At 41.9% G+C, this 16,302-nt stretch overlaps 2 protein-coding genes across 7 annotated transcripts in view; one reads left to right on the top strand and one right to left on the bottom strand.

Annotated features, from left to right (window-relative positions):
* Window positions 1–8,749, top strand: part of TPK1 (thiamin pyrophosphokinase 1) — a 388,541-nt gene extending 379,792 nt beyond the window's left edge. The window contains exon 8 of one of the 4 annotated variants that reach the window (XM_089532522.1): window positions 7,583–8,748. In XM_089532522.1, the coding sequence (XP_089388648.1) occupies window positions 7,583–7,713 (131 nt within the window). In that variant the 3' untranslated portion in view covers window positions 7,714–8,748. Of the gene's footprint in view, window positions 1–7,582 lie in introns of all 4 variants that reach the window. The other 3 variants (XM_089532521.1, XM_089532523.1, XM_089532525.1) reach the window with 3 other exon arrangements.
* A 407-nt stretch (window positions 8,750–9,156) lies between these two features.
* On the bottom strand, window positions 9,157–16,092 carry SEC61G (SEC61 translocon subunit gamma). Of its 3 annotated transcripts, none has more exons than XM_089532526.1 (4): window positions 15,983–16,091; window positions 14,798–14,897; window positions 12,406–12,508; window positions 9,157–9,337 (listed from the first exon to the last, which is right to left on the bottom strand). In XM_089532526.1, the coding sequence occupies exons 2-4, from the start codon at window positions 14,889–14,891 to the stop codon at window positions 9,328–9,330; spliced, it is 207 nt and encodes a 68-aa protein (XP_089388652.1). In that variant the 5' UTR covers window positions 14,892–14,897; window positions 15,983–16,091; the 3' UTR covers window positions 9,157–9,327. The 3 variants fall into 3 exon arrangements, with proteins under 3 accessions (XP_089388652.1, XP_089388653.1, XP_089388654.1); XM_089532527.1 differs by having other exon boundaries at window positions 15,987–16,070; XM_089532528.1 differs by lacking the exon at window positions 9,157–9,337 and having other exon boundaries at window positions 12,402–12,508; window positions 15,983–16,092.
* Between the last annotated feature and the right edge of the window lie 210 nt (window positions 16,093–16,302).

The raw sequence follows: 16,302 nt of genomic DNA on the forward strand, positions 1-16,302 counted from the left end.
AGCTGAGCTTTGCCTTTGAGACCATTCTACACGGATCTTACAAAACTTGTACTAACCATCTTATTAAAGCCAGCACCAGATTCTGTATTAGTTTGGCCTACTAGAGCATAAAGGTTGCTTCATATATACACATTGCTCATAATGAGTGAAGCCTCAAATGGTGACTGAAATGTGAATGAGCAATCACAGGCAGAACTTTAATATCAGCCCATGCTTTTCACTGAAGCCAGTTTAGCATATTCAGGAATAAATCATTAATGGTGAGGAAATCATGATATGCATGTGAATTGGCAGCAGTATGGATTATTTTTGAGAGACAGTTTGATATAGGGCCCATACAGACAGGCCAAAATAAAGCTGCTTCAGGTCACTTTGGAGGTATGCTGTTTAAATGACACACATATCTTAAGAGACCAGAAGCTGCACCAAAGCTGTGCTCTAGTCCTTAGGACTGGAGTGTGGCTTTGGTGTGGCTTCTGGCCTTTTAGGATGCATGAATCATTTAAACAGCATACCTCCAAAGTGACCCGAAGCAGCTTTATTTTTGGCCTGTCTGTATGGGCTCATTGTGGTCCAACAACCTTGACTCTCAAGATCAGGGCTTAAATCCTCACTCAGCCATGGAAACTCACTGAGTGACCTCAGAAAAGTCACTTTCTCTCAGCCTCAAAGAAAGACAAAGGCAAACCGCACTGAACAAAACTTGCCAAGAAAACTTTGTGATGGTTCGCTTGAGGGTTGCCATGAGTTAGCAACAACTTGAAGGCTCATTACAGCAACAATAGATTACTTGTACTGAGACAACACTGGACAAAATGCCAACATACTTCCTGCTATTGGGAATGGGTTAGAATTTGTGTAAAAGATGAAAATAGTATTTGATCTGCTATAGACATTTAGTGGCCAAGTCTGTGCCACTACCTCAGAAATCCTGATTCTCATTGCAGAATTCTACTGAGAGACCGAGTTACATTCCTTAAAAATACGGGTAGGAATCATTCAGTTTTTGGACTGCATTTCGCAGCAGCCCTACCCATCATTTCAAATGGTGAGAAAAATTAGAAATTGCAATCTGGCAACATCTGAAGTGCCATTTTTCCCCACCACATTTAATAAAAGCCAAGTGATGTGTTCATGAAAATCACATCAGAGTTCTTCCTGGGTTGTAGTACTTCTGACTGCAAAGAAGGGGATTTTATTTTCAACCAAGTTAAAAATACTCTTCGTAATGAAACCTAGCACATCAGGCAAAGACTTGGCTAGAACTAATGTGTTGGTTTTTCTTAGTATATAAGCTTTTAGGATGTGATGTTCTAAATCCAGCTTTCTCTCTAAGATGCTAGCTTTCTAGGCAGAACTGTGCGCTTTTTACAAAGGAGAGCATTCAAAATGAGATGTGATGTCTATGGCATACAATCTAGGAGGAACCCAGTATGCAGTTTTTCTCATACATAGCTGTCTTCTGCACCTTGCTTTTTCCCCGTGTGTGTGTGTGTGTGTGTGTGTGTGTGTGTGTGTGTGAAGGCATGAACATTGCATGATAGACTGCAACCCAATTTTTGCCTCTGTACTAGCTTTCTTTTTATACACTTCTTAGGGCCAAAACACACCGCAGTAATAATGCAGTTTGAGATTGCTTTAACTGCCCTGGCTCAATGTTAGGGGATTCTGGAAACTGTAGTACTGTGAGATATTTAGCCTTCTCTGTCAGAGAGTTCTAGTGCCACAACAGACTACAGTTCCCAGGATTCCCTAGCACTGAGCCAGAGCAGTTAAAGCGGTCTCAGACTGGATTATTTCTGTAGTGTGTTTTGGATCTTAGTCTCATAAGTTAGCTTGGAAGATGTCATATAAAGTAGCTTACACATTTGCAGCTGGTGGCAGGCTCATCCTGCAGATCATTATCAGTCATACTGAGCCTTATACAAGTTAGATTCCCTGTCACATAGATTTCATCTACAATGCAGAATTAATGAAGTTTGATGACACTTTAATTGCCATGACTCAGTGCTATGGAATTCTGGGATCTGCAGTTTTGTGAGATATATAGCCTTCTCTACCAGTGAGCTCCGGGGTCACAAACAAAGTTTTTTGTACTTTTTATCCAGAGAGAAATATAGCCACCTTAGACTATAGGACTTCCAATAAGGCATGTTGGAAACCAGATCTGGGTTTATACACTATTCATGTAACATTTATTAAACATATATATAGCATGCTCTCTCTCTCTCTCTCTCTCTCTCTCACACACACACACACACACACACACACACACACACACTATACTCACACACACAAACCCCTCCCGAAAAGGATGATCAAGTCTTTTTGAAGGAGCATGGATGTTTCTGTTGCAGCTGATTCGAGAACACGCCTTTTAGGGAATTTCCAACAACCTTTTATAGGATCTTTCAGTTTTTGTCTTTTCTGGTTACAAATACACATCTGCTAGTCTTTACGTCTGTACCCTTTTTTTCACATTCCAGTCCATGTTGTTCTTTCTTGTTGTTCATTAGGACTGCTCTCGTAGTCCTTATCAGCAGATTGTCCTAGTTTTGTTCCAGTCCTGTTACATTCTGTTATTGCTCAATTTGTATTCTTCTTTTTCCCAGCTTTGTGTGTGAAATCCATATTTCATCATGCATTCCACTCTTCCACATTTTCTTCGGAGTTCCCACTCATTCATTACAACAATAGACTACAGATCCCAGGATTCCATAGGATGAAGCCATGACAGTTAAAACAGTGTCAAACTGCATTAATTCTGTAGTGTGACAGCAACTGTAGAGTAGTTTACCCAATTTCAGCTGGTCGTAGGCCTATCCTGCACATGCTTATCAACAATACAGAACTTCATTCAATTCAGATTCCCAGCCAGATAGAATGATCTACACAATTTCTGCATGTTGTAGACTCTTCAGACCATTGCCAACCATACAGAGGGCTGGGGACAGAAGCAGAAGTACTGGGACAGGGCATACATACACAAACCTTCTCCACACTGCATATTTTCAGAGGCGTTGTTGAAGGAGGCTTTACATTACTAAAGTGGTGTGAGCCTGGAAGCCTCAGTTCAAATGTTATGATGTTAACTCACCTCAAATGATATTTTACAAGGGAAGAGCTTTGTCATATCACACAATCCTAAGAGGATATATTACTATGGTTTTCCCAAAACATCAAATAATTGTCCCAAAAGATGAAGATGGGAAACTATAGTTCCCAAGAGTGCATACTACCTGCTACAGTTTTGCTGCCTTAGTTTAATCCTGTCCATGGGTGGTTGGCTGGCTGCTCTTTTTACCTTCTTCAATTACACCAGTTAGAAATGTTTGCTAGGCATGAAATCACTTGTTTACATGAATTATGTGAATTGCTACGAGTGTTTATTTCTTGTATATTTACTCGTATTTCGGTTAACCGCCTGCACAAAAGGCAAAGAAAGATTAAAGGTGCCACCTACTGTACATAAGGAGCTATTTCTGAATTGGTTTTATTTCAATGAATATTTTCATTTTGTATTTAGCCAGTCATGTAAGCCCAACTGAGTTCCTTTCTTAAACAGGAATCGATTACTTTACCTCATAATTCCCATCACAGAAGGAGAGAAGTAGTTTAATTAATATCTAATACAGATATTATTTTAGTAAGTAAAACAGAAGAGCCAATGTGGTGTAATTGTTTGAGTATTGGACTACAACTCTGGAGTTCAGGGTTTGATTCCCCACCTGGCCATGGAAGCCCACTAGAAAATCTCATGATAGGGTCATCGTAGGCACACAAGAACAAGAAAACAGGTAAATGAAAGGAGCGAAATTTGTCGCCATTCTATGTTAAATAATTGGGTGAGGAATATTGTTTTGCAGTGGAGATGCTTTGGGGTGCACTTCTTATGTTTTCTTAAAGTTATTTTGCATGTGAGGGCCATAGTCATGGGTGGAAAAATATTAGAGTGCAATTTGGAAAGAAGACAGGCTGTCATGTAGGAAGCACTTTGGGTAGGATGTTTGTAAATTAAATGGTATTTATATTTTGGTTGAAATGGCAATAGAATGTAAGTAAATGCATCATAGAATCGTAGAATTGGAAAACACCACAAGGGCCTTTCAGTCCAACCCCTGCCATTTAGGAACTCTCAATCTCTTTACCTGTAACTTGCATCCATCGTTCCAGGTCCCGTTCTCTGGAGCAGCAGAAAACAAGCTTGCTCCCTCCTCAATATGACATCCCTTCAAATATTTAAACAGGGCTATCATATTACCTCTTAACCTTCTCTTCGCCAGGCTAAACATTCCCAGCTCCCTAAGTCATTCCTCATAGGGCATGGTTTCCAGACCCTTCACCATTTTAGTCACCCTCCTTAGGACATGCTCCAGTTTCTCAACATCCTTTTTGAATTGTGGTGCCCAGTATTCCAGGTGGGGCCTGACCAAAGCATAATACAGTGGCACTATTACTTCCCTTGATCTAGATACTACTTTTATTGATACAGCGTAAAATTGCATTGGCCTTTTTAGCTGCCGCATCACACTGTTGACTCATGTTCAACTTGGGGTCTACTTGGACTTCTAGATCCTTTTCACATGTAGTCTCGTTCAGCCAGGTGTCCCCCATCCTATATGTGTGCATTTCATTTTTGCATCATGTGGAGTTAGCAAGGTGGACTTTATCTGGACTTGGATGAGCCATACAACTACAAATCAGGTTGGGTCAGTTAGTACAGTAGACATCTATGAAAAATGTTCCTTTGGCTCAAGTATTGTGGATATCAACTGAAAGTTTAATGTACAGATGCAGTTTCAAATTAGGATCTAAATTTCTATATAGCACCTGCACCTATTCATCTGACCTATTCCCATCAATTTCACTTTCCAACCCACTCCTTTTCATGCTCCCATCACACCTTCCCTTTCTCTCTTCCCTTTTCTTCGGTACACTTACACTGTTTTGTAAACATATACACTATGGACCAAGCATTTCATGGCAAAAGTGTTCAGGTTTGATCATGTTAACAGCTCAAAATACATTAAAGGGTTGACTTAGTGTGGCGTTACCTGCATTGCTGAAAGATTTGCTGCTTTCATAAACCTGTTTCATCTCCTGTATGGAGTAAGGTGATATTCCAAGGAGAGTCTGCTAAATCATAAGTCCATAGTATGTTTCAATAAGCCAGAGAGGTCATTTTAATGGGAATTTTACTCTGTGCCAGTAAGTTCCTGAAGATGGGTAGCTGGTACCTTCATTCTAAACAGCAATCTTTTATTGTGCTACCTTTAAAAGACTTGTCTACAAATTTAAATGTTATCTAGTTTTACAGAAAGGGCAATGGGGCTAGAGGGATTTGTGTCTTTAATTTATTTTTATGGACAACTCATTTTTAATACGACCATCTTCTGAACTAGGCAAGACGGAAGGAGCACTAGCTTTAGCTCTGCCCACATACTGCTTCAAAAAGTGAAAATAAGGAGGGCATCACTACACAAATGGACAAAGCTCATTAGTCTGAGAAAATGGTGTCTTAATCCTGTTCAGCAATCATTTTCTCATTCCACTCCCACATGAGCACTGATGAAGGCAAATGCTTTTTAACCCTCCCTTCCACAGAGAGCAGCCACAAAGTTAACCGAACCCTTCTCCGTATCCTCCGACTGCATTTCCCTATTCCTTGGATCATACCCAGGATTGAATGGCTTATCAGTATCTTTGTTACTATTCACTCTGAGACAAATTTAAAACTTTTCTTTATATTGTTGTGAGAGCAGCCAAGGTACATACCAAGAAAAATCTTACATAGGTATAATGGTGATGTAAACTGTGGGAGGAGGGCTGTAAGGCCTACACTGACTCTTGGGTGCCATATTGAGCCCTTAGTGCTTATTTTTCTATCCCTGATGTTAGCTTCTGGAGTTTTATTGACTCTGGACCTTGGCTGGAAGAATGGCATCAGGCCTCTGATAGCCTCTGCTCCCACATAACTGCTCTTTTCCTGACCGGATTGGGCCTGTGCTACCTGCTGCTGAGGAAGATCTGAACAGCTGGTTTTAAATAGTTGTGCCTCCCTTCCCAAGCCTTCGTCTTCCTGATAAAAAGTATATAAAAGCAAAGGCAGACAGTTGGGGAAACCTAAGAGCAGCACCCCTTCTTGGATGATATAGACAGATCTTGGGTGAGAGTCAGGAGAGTGTGAGTTAAATCTTTTAGGAGGCCACTTTACAGTCCCTGGAGTGTAAAGACCGGGACTAAGATCATTAGGTGCCCAAGTGAGAGAGATGGATATGTCAGATGTTTCTGGGAGGAGGGGGGGGATGCCCTGTTCATTCATTCCCATGGCTTCCTCTTGGTTTCTGCACACCATCATCCCTAAGAATCCCACCATTCATAACAATTCCATCCTTGTTAAGCATTTGTCCCTTGGACCAGAGGCAGAATGGGAATGCTGCTGGTATACCTTGCTGCCCAGTAGTCTCCTTACATGAACTCTTCAAGGTATCCTTGGAGGTTGGAGAACCCTAGGATTGTGTTTCTGGGGGCTTTCAACATTCATACCAAGGCTGTCCTGAGGGCTGACTCAGGACTTCATAGCTACCATGACAGCCATGGGGCTGTCTCAGTATATTGTCAGTCCTACTTATGAGGCAGGGCATACTCTGGATCTGTGGTTTGTTTGGGGTTTTTTCCTATTTGGGTAGATGAAGGATCCATTTTAGTCTAGTTTCAGGCAAGGTTACAACACTGAAACAGCTTTAATTGCTCAGGTTTATAGTTTGGGGGTTCTTCTGGATTCAGAGCTGAGCTTGGAAGCCCAGGTATCAGCGGTGACCAGGAGTACATTTGCACAGCTAAAGCTTGTGTGCCAACTGCACCCATTCCTAGAGAAGTCAGATCTAGCCAGTGGTACATGCCTTGGTTACATCCCGTCTGTATTACTGTAATGTGCTCTGTGTTGAATAGTGCTCAGAAACTTCAGCTGATAAAATCTAGCAAGCCTGGATTGACCCAATGGATCTAGGGGGTGGTAAATGTCTCATTGTGTCAGTGGGAGCTGTCTGCTGCTGAGGACCCTCTGAACCCAGATGTATATGAGAACTACTGTCCAATTGCAAATAGTCCTTTTTGAACAAGGTGCTTGAGAGTGTGGTGACTGGCAACCTGAGCAGTTCTTAGAGGAAACAGATTATCAAGAGCCATTTCAGTCTTGTTTCAGGCCAGGTTACAACACTGAAACAGCTTTAGTTGCTCTAATTGATTACCTACTCAAGGCAAAAGAAGGGGAGAGCAATCCTGTTGATCTTCCTGGATCTCTCAGAAGCCTTTGATACTATTGATCATGGTGTCTTACTGGACCAGTATTAAGGGAGCCACATAGCAGTTTTTTCATGCAGTTTGGGGTGTTAGATACAATTTGTATGTAAAATACTAAGCAAAAAATCACATATTTAAAATGTGGAGTGCTTAGGAGAATGGGGGGGGGGGGGTTGCATCTCATGGGTCACACTTTTATCCATTCTCTATCCATTCTAGAGTATAAGTGCTGCAAGTCTCAGGAATTATTGCATTTAATTTTATTTTTCATTGTTTGCAGATGAAAACATTCTAAAGTTTGGGACACTTGTCAGCACTTCAAACACATATGACGGCTCTGGGATTGTGACCATCAAAACGGACAAACCTTTGCTTTGGACAATGGGCATCCAAGAGAAAGAAAGTGCTTAAAAAGATTATCACTGCTGCTTTTGTTCAGCCAGCCTTAAAGTGAAAGTTCCCACAGACCCTCAACTACTAATGTATAGAACTATGTGGCCATCTCATTTTGTCAACATTTTTACACATTAGTCTTTGTATGCCTTTGTGCAATACCAGACATTTTAAGATTTTTTTTCTTGTTGGAGCAATACAGTATTTTTAAAAAAAAATGTATGCAAGTTGAATTTGTTTTTGGATGTACTATGCATATTTTTAGAAAGGTTTTGAAGGTGGAAACTGCTAAACCTTACAACATAAACAACAATTATGCCTTCAGTAAATGCCAACTTGTGATTTGTCACTGGCCTAGAAGAAATAGGACATGCCTAAAGTAAAAAGCTATTTCACAAGTTACAGCACCAAGAGTTACAGTCCTTGCTGTATGTGTATATTTAAAGAGTGCATGCACAGACACTAGACAGACACATTGCAAGAAGGGACACTGCCTCTGAAGTACTTATTTATATGTATCAACAAAACCAGAGCTCTGTAAACACAGGAAGCCTGGAAACTTTTAACCCCAAAAAAACTTCTGGTATATGGCTCTTTACCACTAAATCCTGCTAGTACAGTATTTCCCACCCCTTTATGACCTTATATCCCCATTATATCATTATTCTGTATAGGAAATGCACATGGCTAGCTCTGATGAGCTATTTCACTTGCACTGAAAAGGTGAGAAGACAAAGGAGGGGAATGCCTCCTATAGATGTATAAATGTGTGTGTGTGTGTTATCTCTATGGGAAGCTTTGAACTTACTCCTAAATTATGTTGTCAGCATAACTCATGAAAGTGTGTATATCATGGAGGAAATAATTAATGTAGTGCAAATCCCATTAAATTGTCAATGTAAGCAATATTCTTGCTTTAATCCATACAAACCACTGTAACAAGTTTTGAGCTACAGCTCATAACTGCCAAAGTTGTAACTGATTAAACCAATGCCATGTTTTATGCTAATACTTCTATTTAATAAATACAGTGCGCTGGTATCATACGCGGGCACACTATAAGCAGCTCTCAGCATATGCTGAAAGCTGTGCAGGAGCGCACGGGGCAGCACGTCCCATTCAGGGGTGTGCGCTGGCACATGCACAAGCCCCATTCACCTGAATGGGGCTTGAACATGCTCAGTACTTGGCTTATGCGGGGGGTCCGGAACGGATCCCCCACGTAAGCCAAGGACGGACTGTAAGAGCAAAGTCAAACATCAGAAAAGCAATGGAGGCCTGTCCTGTTAACTAAGATGGTACACAAAGCATCTACGCTTATGAAGCAGTCCAGTGTGCCACTCAATTATATTTGAACACCAATGGGACATTGCAGGACACACCACTGGCCCTTAGTTCAAGAACAGGTACCTTTCAGATGTTTTGTACTACGATTTGTACAAAAAGAAGCAGAGATCACGCCGTTTATCAAGATGTGCTTGTATTAACCAAATAGAATGCCACAACAGTTGTTCTTTAAAACCTGGTTTATATTGTCAAATAGTAAAAGAAGATCCAAATAGATTATTAATCCAGAAAGCCCACAACCTTTTCATATGTCACTATGTCCGATATCAAGTCTTCATGAAGCATTCAGCCACCTCTGCCAAAAAGAAATGGGGAAAAGACACCATCAACCTGATATTCTGTGATGTGATATTGCTATGCAATTGACTTTTTTTTCAAGAGAACTAAACACAGCAGCAGATTTGTTTCAATCACAGAGGCTTGTTTAAATCAACATAATTTAAATTAGATAGAAGTACAGATTTAAATCAGGTTTCCCATTGACATTTTATACATATTTGCCAAATGGTGGAAATCTGACCATTAAGTCATGTTAATTTGCAACTAAAAAGAATAATATTTCTTTCATTATTTATTCCTCTATTATTTCTGCCAAAGATTAACTCTGAGGTCTTCTGCATGGAAATCATTTTCTCTGTCACTGAGTAATCCTCCCAGTTCTCAAATGTGGGTTACTTTCAGAGAAGTGGTATAAGATTTTAGCCTAAATATGGGAATATAGTTGGCCTTTTGTATCCACAGATTCTTTATCCATGGATTCAAACATCCAGGGCGTGAACATTTTAAGTGATTTTTTATATATATAAAAGTCATTTTATATAAGGGACACCATTTTACTACACTACTGTATTTAATGGGATTTGAGTATTCACAGGTTTTGATATTCACAGGGGGTCCGGGAGCCAAACTCCAGGTGATATCAAGGGCCCACTGTACAGGGAGATTTACAATGGACAGTTTCTTCCTGTCTCCTTCCTTCAGTCTTGTTTCTTTCAGCTTTGTTTTGCCTTGGGTGAGCCTTGCCCGTAGGGAAAAATATTTTAGTACCCAGATACTTGAATGAATGTCTTTCCCATGTGAATAATAATAATAATAATAATAATAATAATAATAATAATAATTTGTATCCTGCCTCTCCCTGTATTGGATTGAGGCGGGTAACAACAAACATAAGAACAAGCACAGTCACAGTCCAGTGGGAACAGCTATGCAACTGGAGAGTGAACATTCCGAGGAGGTCAATTTGGGAAGGCCTGCCGGAAGAGATCCATTTTTATTGCCGTCTTAAAAGGCCTCCAAAGATGTTATATGGCGGATCTCTTCCAGAAGGTCATTCCAGACTTTTGGAGCGGCAACAGAAAACGTCCTCTGGGAAGTTGTTACCAATCTGGTTTTCTGAGACTGCAAGAGATTCTTCCCAGAGGACCTGAGAGTGTGGGAAGGATTGTATGGGAGGGGGCGTTCCCTCAGGTAAGCTGGACCCAAGCCATGTAGGGCTTTATAGGTAATGGCCAATACCTTATACTGTACCCGGAAGCTAATAGGCAGCCAGTGTAGGGATTTTAAGATAGGTGTAATAGGATCAAATTTAGAACTCCCTGTAACCAATCTGGCTGCCATATTTTGAACAAGTTGCAGCTTCCGAACAAGGCATGAGGGTTGCCCCATGTAGAGCGCATTGCAACAAATCGAGATGAGAGGTTACCAGTGAATGTACAACTGTTTCTAGGTTTTCCCATTCCAGGAAGGGTCATAGCTTGCATATCAGCAGAAGCTGATAACAGGCACTCCTGGCTGTCACATCCACCTGTGATGACAGCTGAAGCAACGAGTCCAGGAGTACCCCCAAGCTACGAACACAATCCTTTAGGGGAAGGACTGCTGCAGTATTAAGTTACACGCACTTATCTCTTGTTTGAATGACACTCACTAGGAAGCAACTAGAAATAATGTTTTTGGTGGCAATACCTTGTTTGTACTTCTCCTGAGGGGAAGCTAAATAATAAGCTTGTATTCACTCTTGTTATACTTCAGTGGATGTTAAATTTTATTAATACCCTTTTAAAAAATTCCCTAATTATATTGTACACAGATTGTCTGGCATCTTGTTAGTGTTATACACAGCTGTTAAGTCAACCCTGTGGTCCCCAAACTGTGCCCTTTTAAGAGATTTTAGACTTCAGCTACCAGAAGCCTCAGCCATGTTGGCCAATTGCCTGGGATTCTGGGACCCAAAACCCCTTAAAGAGCATAGTTTGGGGACCACTGAGTCAACCTTACAGCTGCACGTGTCTTTTTGGTCTTGTGGAGGCTACCATTCCCTTCTTCCTCTCCCAACATGCAAGGAAGTCCCCAAAGAAGGCCTAGGGGTACAGAGGGCAAATACCAGTACTGTAGCCACTTGTGGCGCAGGCGTTAAATGCCTGTACTGCAGCCACTCACTCACCTCAAGGTTGCGAGTTCAATATCAGCCAAGGGCTCAAGCTTGATTCAGGCTTGCATCCTTCCGAGGTTGCTAAAATGAGTACCCAGCTTGTCGGAGGCAATCAGCTTACAAATTGTTAACTGCTTACTGAGTGCTTGAGTGCACTGATAAGCAGTACAGAAATGTACTTGCTATTGCAGCCCAAATGTTGTATTCCTACAGGGACTCTAGGATGACTCAAGACCAAAACACACTGCAGAAATAATCCAGTTTGAGACTGTGTAAACTGCCCTGGCTCAATGCTAGGGAATTCTAGGAATTGTAGTTTTGTGAGACATGAGTCAGTAAAATGAGTGCCCAGCTTGTTGGGGACAATTGGCTAATACGTTGTAAAACTGTTTAGAGAGTGTTTAGCAGTATAGAAATGTAAGTGCAATTGCTATAAGTGCTATAAAATACTTTTAAGATGCTGCAGCCCCCCACAGCCATTCTGTGGCTGGTAGGGGGGAAAGGGCAATCAGAGAAGCATCTGGCTATCCCCCATAGCTGGATGTGAAATTATTACATCAATTGCTGACACCTCAAGAAGATTCCAGCACATGCTAGCTACAGGGACATGGTCAGCTGCTTTTCTGATTCCCAATCTCCCAAACTTTGTACCAGAGTGCCCATGGGAAAATGCTCACTGGGAAGCCTGCAGCAGCTCAATAGTAAGATTTTTTTTTGGGGGAGGGGCTGTTCAGAGGCCAGCTATAGCATAGTTCTGTGAATGGAACCACTTACACATTGTCATATAAGGCTCCAGCTATTGAATATGGATCCTGACACAGAGAATCAAGGTAGCTATTTAGCTTATTTTAACAATTTCTATATAAAGTTCCCAAATATTCTACATACATCTTTCTACCGCCCATACCTACTTTGCAGCTGGTACTTACACAATGATGTTGTTGATTGGAATGTGGATCAGTTTTACAAAGAAACCGATAAATCCCATTATCGCAAAACCTATTGCTGTTGCCATAGCAATCTTCTGGAATTCTGAAAGTAAGTAAATAAATAACTGGTCAAAGCAAAAATAATTAGACCACTGCAATGGAAAATTATTTTTAAGGAAATGTATCTTTATAAAGCTTCATCAATTAAAACCAAATTCCTCTTTATCTGTATCCAGAAAAACATTCTTCAATGACGACTGCCCAAAATAGTCAATCTCTAATGTGTGTGTGTGTGTGGTTTGTTTTTTTAAAGAGAAGTAGCTAGCTGGCACTCTTTTATTTGACCCAAGAAGTGTTTGGAATTGGGGGGGTGGGGTGGGATAACACTCACTGACCCTGTTTTCATCATGCCCACAAGTTCAAACTTAGTGTGAAAATGACTGACATGCATACAGCAGTACAGTGGACCCTTGCTTTACGCAGAGAATGTGTTCTGCCCCCACCTCCCTGCACACATAAAGCAAATTCAGTGCATGATCAAGCCCCATTTAGATGAATGGGGTGTGCTCCTGGGTGTGGCACACACACCATTCTTCTAAATAGGGCTTCCCATCCGCATGACCTTAAGTCAGCGTATGGGAAGCCTACATTAAAGGGGGGGGGGGGGGCAATGTACATACATAATCCTTCTCCATGTCATCAGGAGGACGTGAAGATGGAAACACCAGTATGACACCCAGTGCGGGAAGGGAACTTTGGGGCAGAGCCAAAAAGGCCTGCTCTTAACTCCCTGCCCCGCGTGGCTTTATTTCAGAGTAATGCTGAAGGAAAGCTGCACTGGACAGGGACTGGGAGGTGTATGGCAGGGAGGTGGGGGGCACTCACCGGGTGTTACCCCCCCTTCAGTGGTGTCACCTGGTACAGTCTGCACCCCCCTAGTGACCTATTGGGTGGAATTCTAGTTTCCTGAACACTTGAAGGATCTGTATGCACAAAGGCCCCTTTTACAATAATGCTGCAGACAGGGAGAGGTGAAGGAATTATTTTCTCCTTTTACATGTAAATCCATTGTGTCATATGTGCACAGTCCTAAGCGATCACTGTATTCTCCTGCTCCACTCTAAAAAAGCCGTAGAAGATTAATAATCCAGTCACAAGTATTTATAGATTATTTGTCAGTATGGCCATAATATATTCTATGTGTGTATCTGTTTGCGTGTGTATGAGAGAGAGGAGAGAGAAATAGAATATATGTGTGTATAAAATATACAATAATATACATATATATGTAATATATGTATACACACATACAGAGATACACACACATATTATGCTAACTGATCATGTGGTGGTGAAGTCTCTAGCAATGAGCTGCTCCACAGTAACAAAAAAATTAGACAAGAAATGGAGAATGTAGGGATCACTAAGGAGGGAGAGAATTCTGCAGAAGGTCATCATGACCATCAACAGCGAGTACCTAAGACCATTTTATGTACTAGGACAATGCACTCATAATCTGATTCAGTTCATCCCACTCCAAGTACTTCTTTGCTTGGAGCTACCTGTTCGCCATTCAAATGGTTTTGCTCATTACAACCTTTTCCTGCTGAACAAAGGGAAATGTGGTCTTGGGAGACACCATGCTGAGCAAGCCCCAGCACAACTCTTGCCTTTCTCCAGACCTTTGAGCTTCAAGCATGTAGGTATAGAGGCAGATGCTACTCAGAAAATGTTGCTGTTTCCCCTGTTTATTCAAGGTTCAGTACACAAAGAAAGAAAGTACCTCCTCTTATATAAGGTCAGGAAAAGGTTTGGGTATTCTCCTTTCCTGTATGCATTCACAGTTTAAAATATCCACTCACTGTAACCAAGTGGCAATCTCATTCCCAGACCCTTGCCCAGGACAATTTCCGGATGGCACCCCCCTCACAATTCTGTCTCTGATCGTGCAGAAATTAGAAACCTGAATAGCTCTTCAAAATGTGAACTCAACTAAATGTATATTACCACTTTATTCATGTCACTGGGGTTGTTTAATATTACCTGTACAGTACGGATCTGCTCTGAGAAACTATTGACTCATCTTCCTTACTGCAAGACTCAGTACAAAAACACACCATGAACACTCAGGGTGCATCTACACTGTAGAAATAATGCAGTTTGACGCCATTTTAACTGCCATCCCACGGATTCCTAGGGTATGTAGTTTTGTGAGGCAGAAACACTCTCCAGCAGAGAAAGCTAAAGGCCTTAAAACTACAAGTCCCAGGACTCCATAGACTGGAGCTACAGCATTTAAAGTGGTGTCAAGCTACACTACACTGATAGATGCAGCCACTGTTATCTACTGAAACAAACTGCTTTGTTCAGGTATTCTGCTAGATGATGTTACCTTTCCTATCTGGCTTTGTGCATCTCTTGACAAGCCGGATGGAGTCTTTCACAAACTGGCGGCTGGGCTCCACAAACTGCATCACTTGGTCCATGGCGAACTGCAGGGAGGGGAAAAGACACATCTGCTCACAATCCCTCTCAGTCAGCTCTTTAACTGCCTTTAACAGGATTAAAAAGGGGTTACATTTCTAAGTGAGGGGTTCATAATTCTCATATGATTTGGATTCAGATGTTGAAAGAAACAAGGCCAAATGTTAACATGAAACTAAGAATTGGGGGGGGGGGGGTATTTAGCGTAAGAAAGCCACCCGCCCCCCCCCCTTTGCAAAGTCTTCAGCATATAACGCAAAGCATTTGTATCACATGAGTAGACATTGGCCGCGTTCCCGCACTACACTCTAGTAACACTGCTATTCCACTCTAACTGCCCTGGCTGCCTTCTGGGGCTTGTGGTTGAGGAGGGCCTTTAGAATCCTCAGGCAGAGAGCTCTTAAGCCTCACTGAACTACAAATCCCAGAATGCAACAGGAGGCAGGCAGAACAGTTAAAAGTGGAATAATGATAATGTTAATAATAATAATAATAATAATAATTAATAATTAATAGAAACGCTTTAAGAGAGCAGTGTGCTGCTGCTCCACTTTTAACTGCTCTGCCTGCCTCCTGTTGCATTCTGGGATTTGTAGTTTAAGGAAGAAGGAACCATTTAGAATTCTCAGCCAGAGAGCTCTTAAGCCTCACTGAACTACAAATCCCAGAATGCAACAGGAGGCAGGCAGAACAGTTAAAAGTGGAATAATGATAATGTTAATAATAATAATAATTAATAATAATAATAATAAATAGAAACCTTTTAAGAGAGCAGTGTGCTGCTGCTCCACTTTTAACTGCTCTGCCTGCCTCCTGTTGCATTCTGGGATTTGTAGTTTAAGGAAGGAGGAACCATTTAGAATTCCAGGCAGAGAGCTCTTAAGCTTCACTGAACTACAAGTCCCAGAATGCAACAGGAGGCAGCACTATAGGAGCGTAGTGCCATAATGTCCATAGAACCACAGAGTAGCTCCCCCAGACGCCCCAAAGCCAAACCAGGACCCTTCCCTTTCCATCGGGGGAGAAGGGAGAGAGGGGGCCGTTGCCTTCTCTGGTGCCCTAGCAAAGCCGCTTGGGCCAGCCTCCCACTCACCGACCCTCCAAAGCGACCTCCGCCTCAAGAACAGACAACGAACGCCGACCTAAAGACACGTAGCCACCAAAGGAAAGAGCAGAGCGGAACCGGAAATGGGAAGCTGCGCCGCAGAGCTGCGCATGCGCGGGAGAGGAGGACTTCCGGCCCGCATGCGCACTGCAGAAATGGATGCTGTGTTTGCCCTCAGTTTGCGTGCCCACGGCTCCACGCGATGGGATTCTGGGAAGTGTAGTTCCATCGCGTGGAGCCGTGTGGCACTCAAACTGAGGGCAAACAGCATCCATTTTGCCTTATGGCTACTACACAACCGTGGTCCA

Source organism: Sceloporus occidentalis, unplaced genomic scaffold (genome assembly GCF_023333645.1).
Source record: "Sceloporus occidentalis isolate IW3139 unplaced genomic scaffold, rSceOcc1.0.p SCAF_7, whole genome shotgun sequence".
Classification (NCBI taxonomy): Eukaryota; Metazoa; Chordata; class Lepidosauria; order Squamata; family Phrynosomatidae; genus Sceloporus; species Sceloporus occidentalis.

Bases quoted from the DNA above. Each gene is read 5' to 3' on its own strand.
- SEC61G (XM_089532526.1), bottom strand. From the start codon at position 14,891: ATGGACCAAGTGATGCAGTTTGTGGAGCCCAGCCGCCAGTTTGTGAAA. The intron at 12,509-14,797 runs GTAACATCATCT...ACTTACTTTCAG, and splicing joins CACAAAGCCAGATAGGAAAG to AATTCCAGAAGATTGCTATG.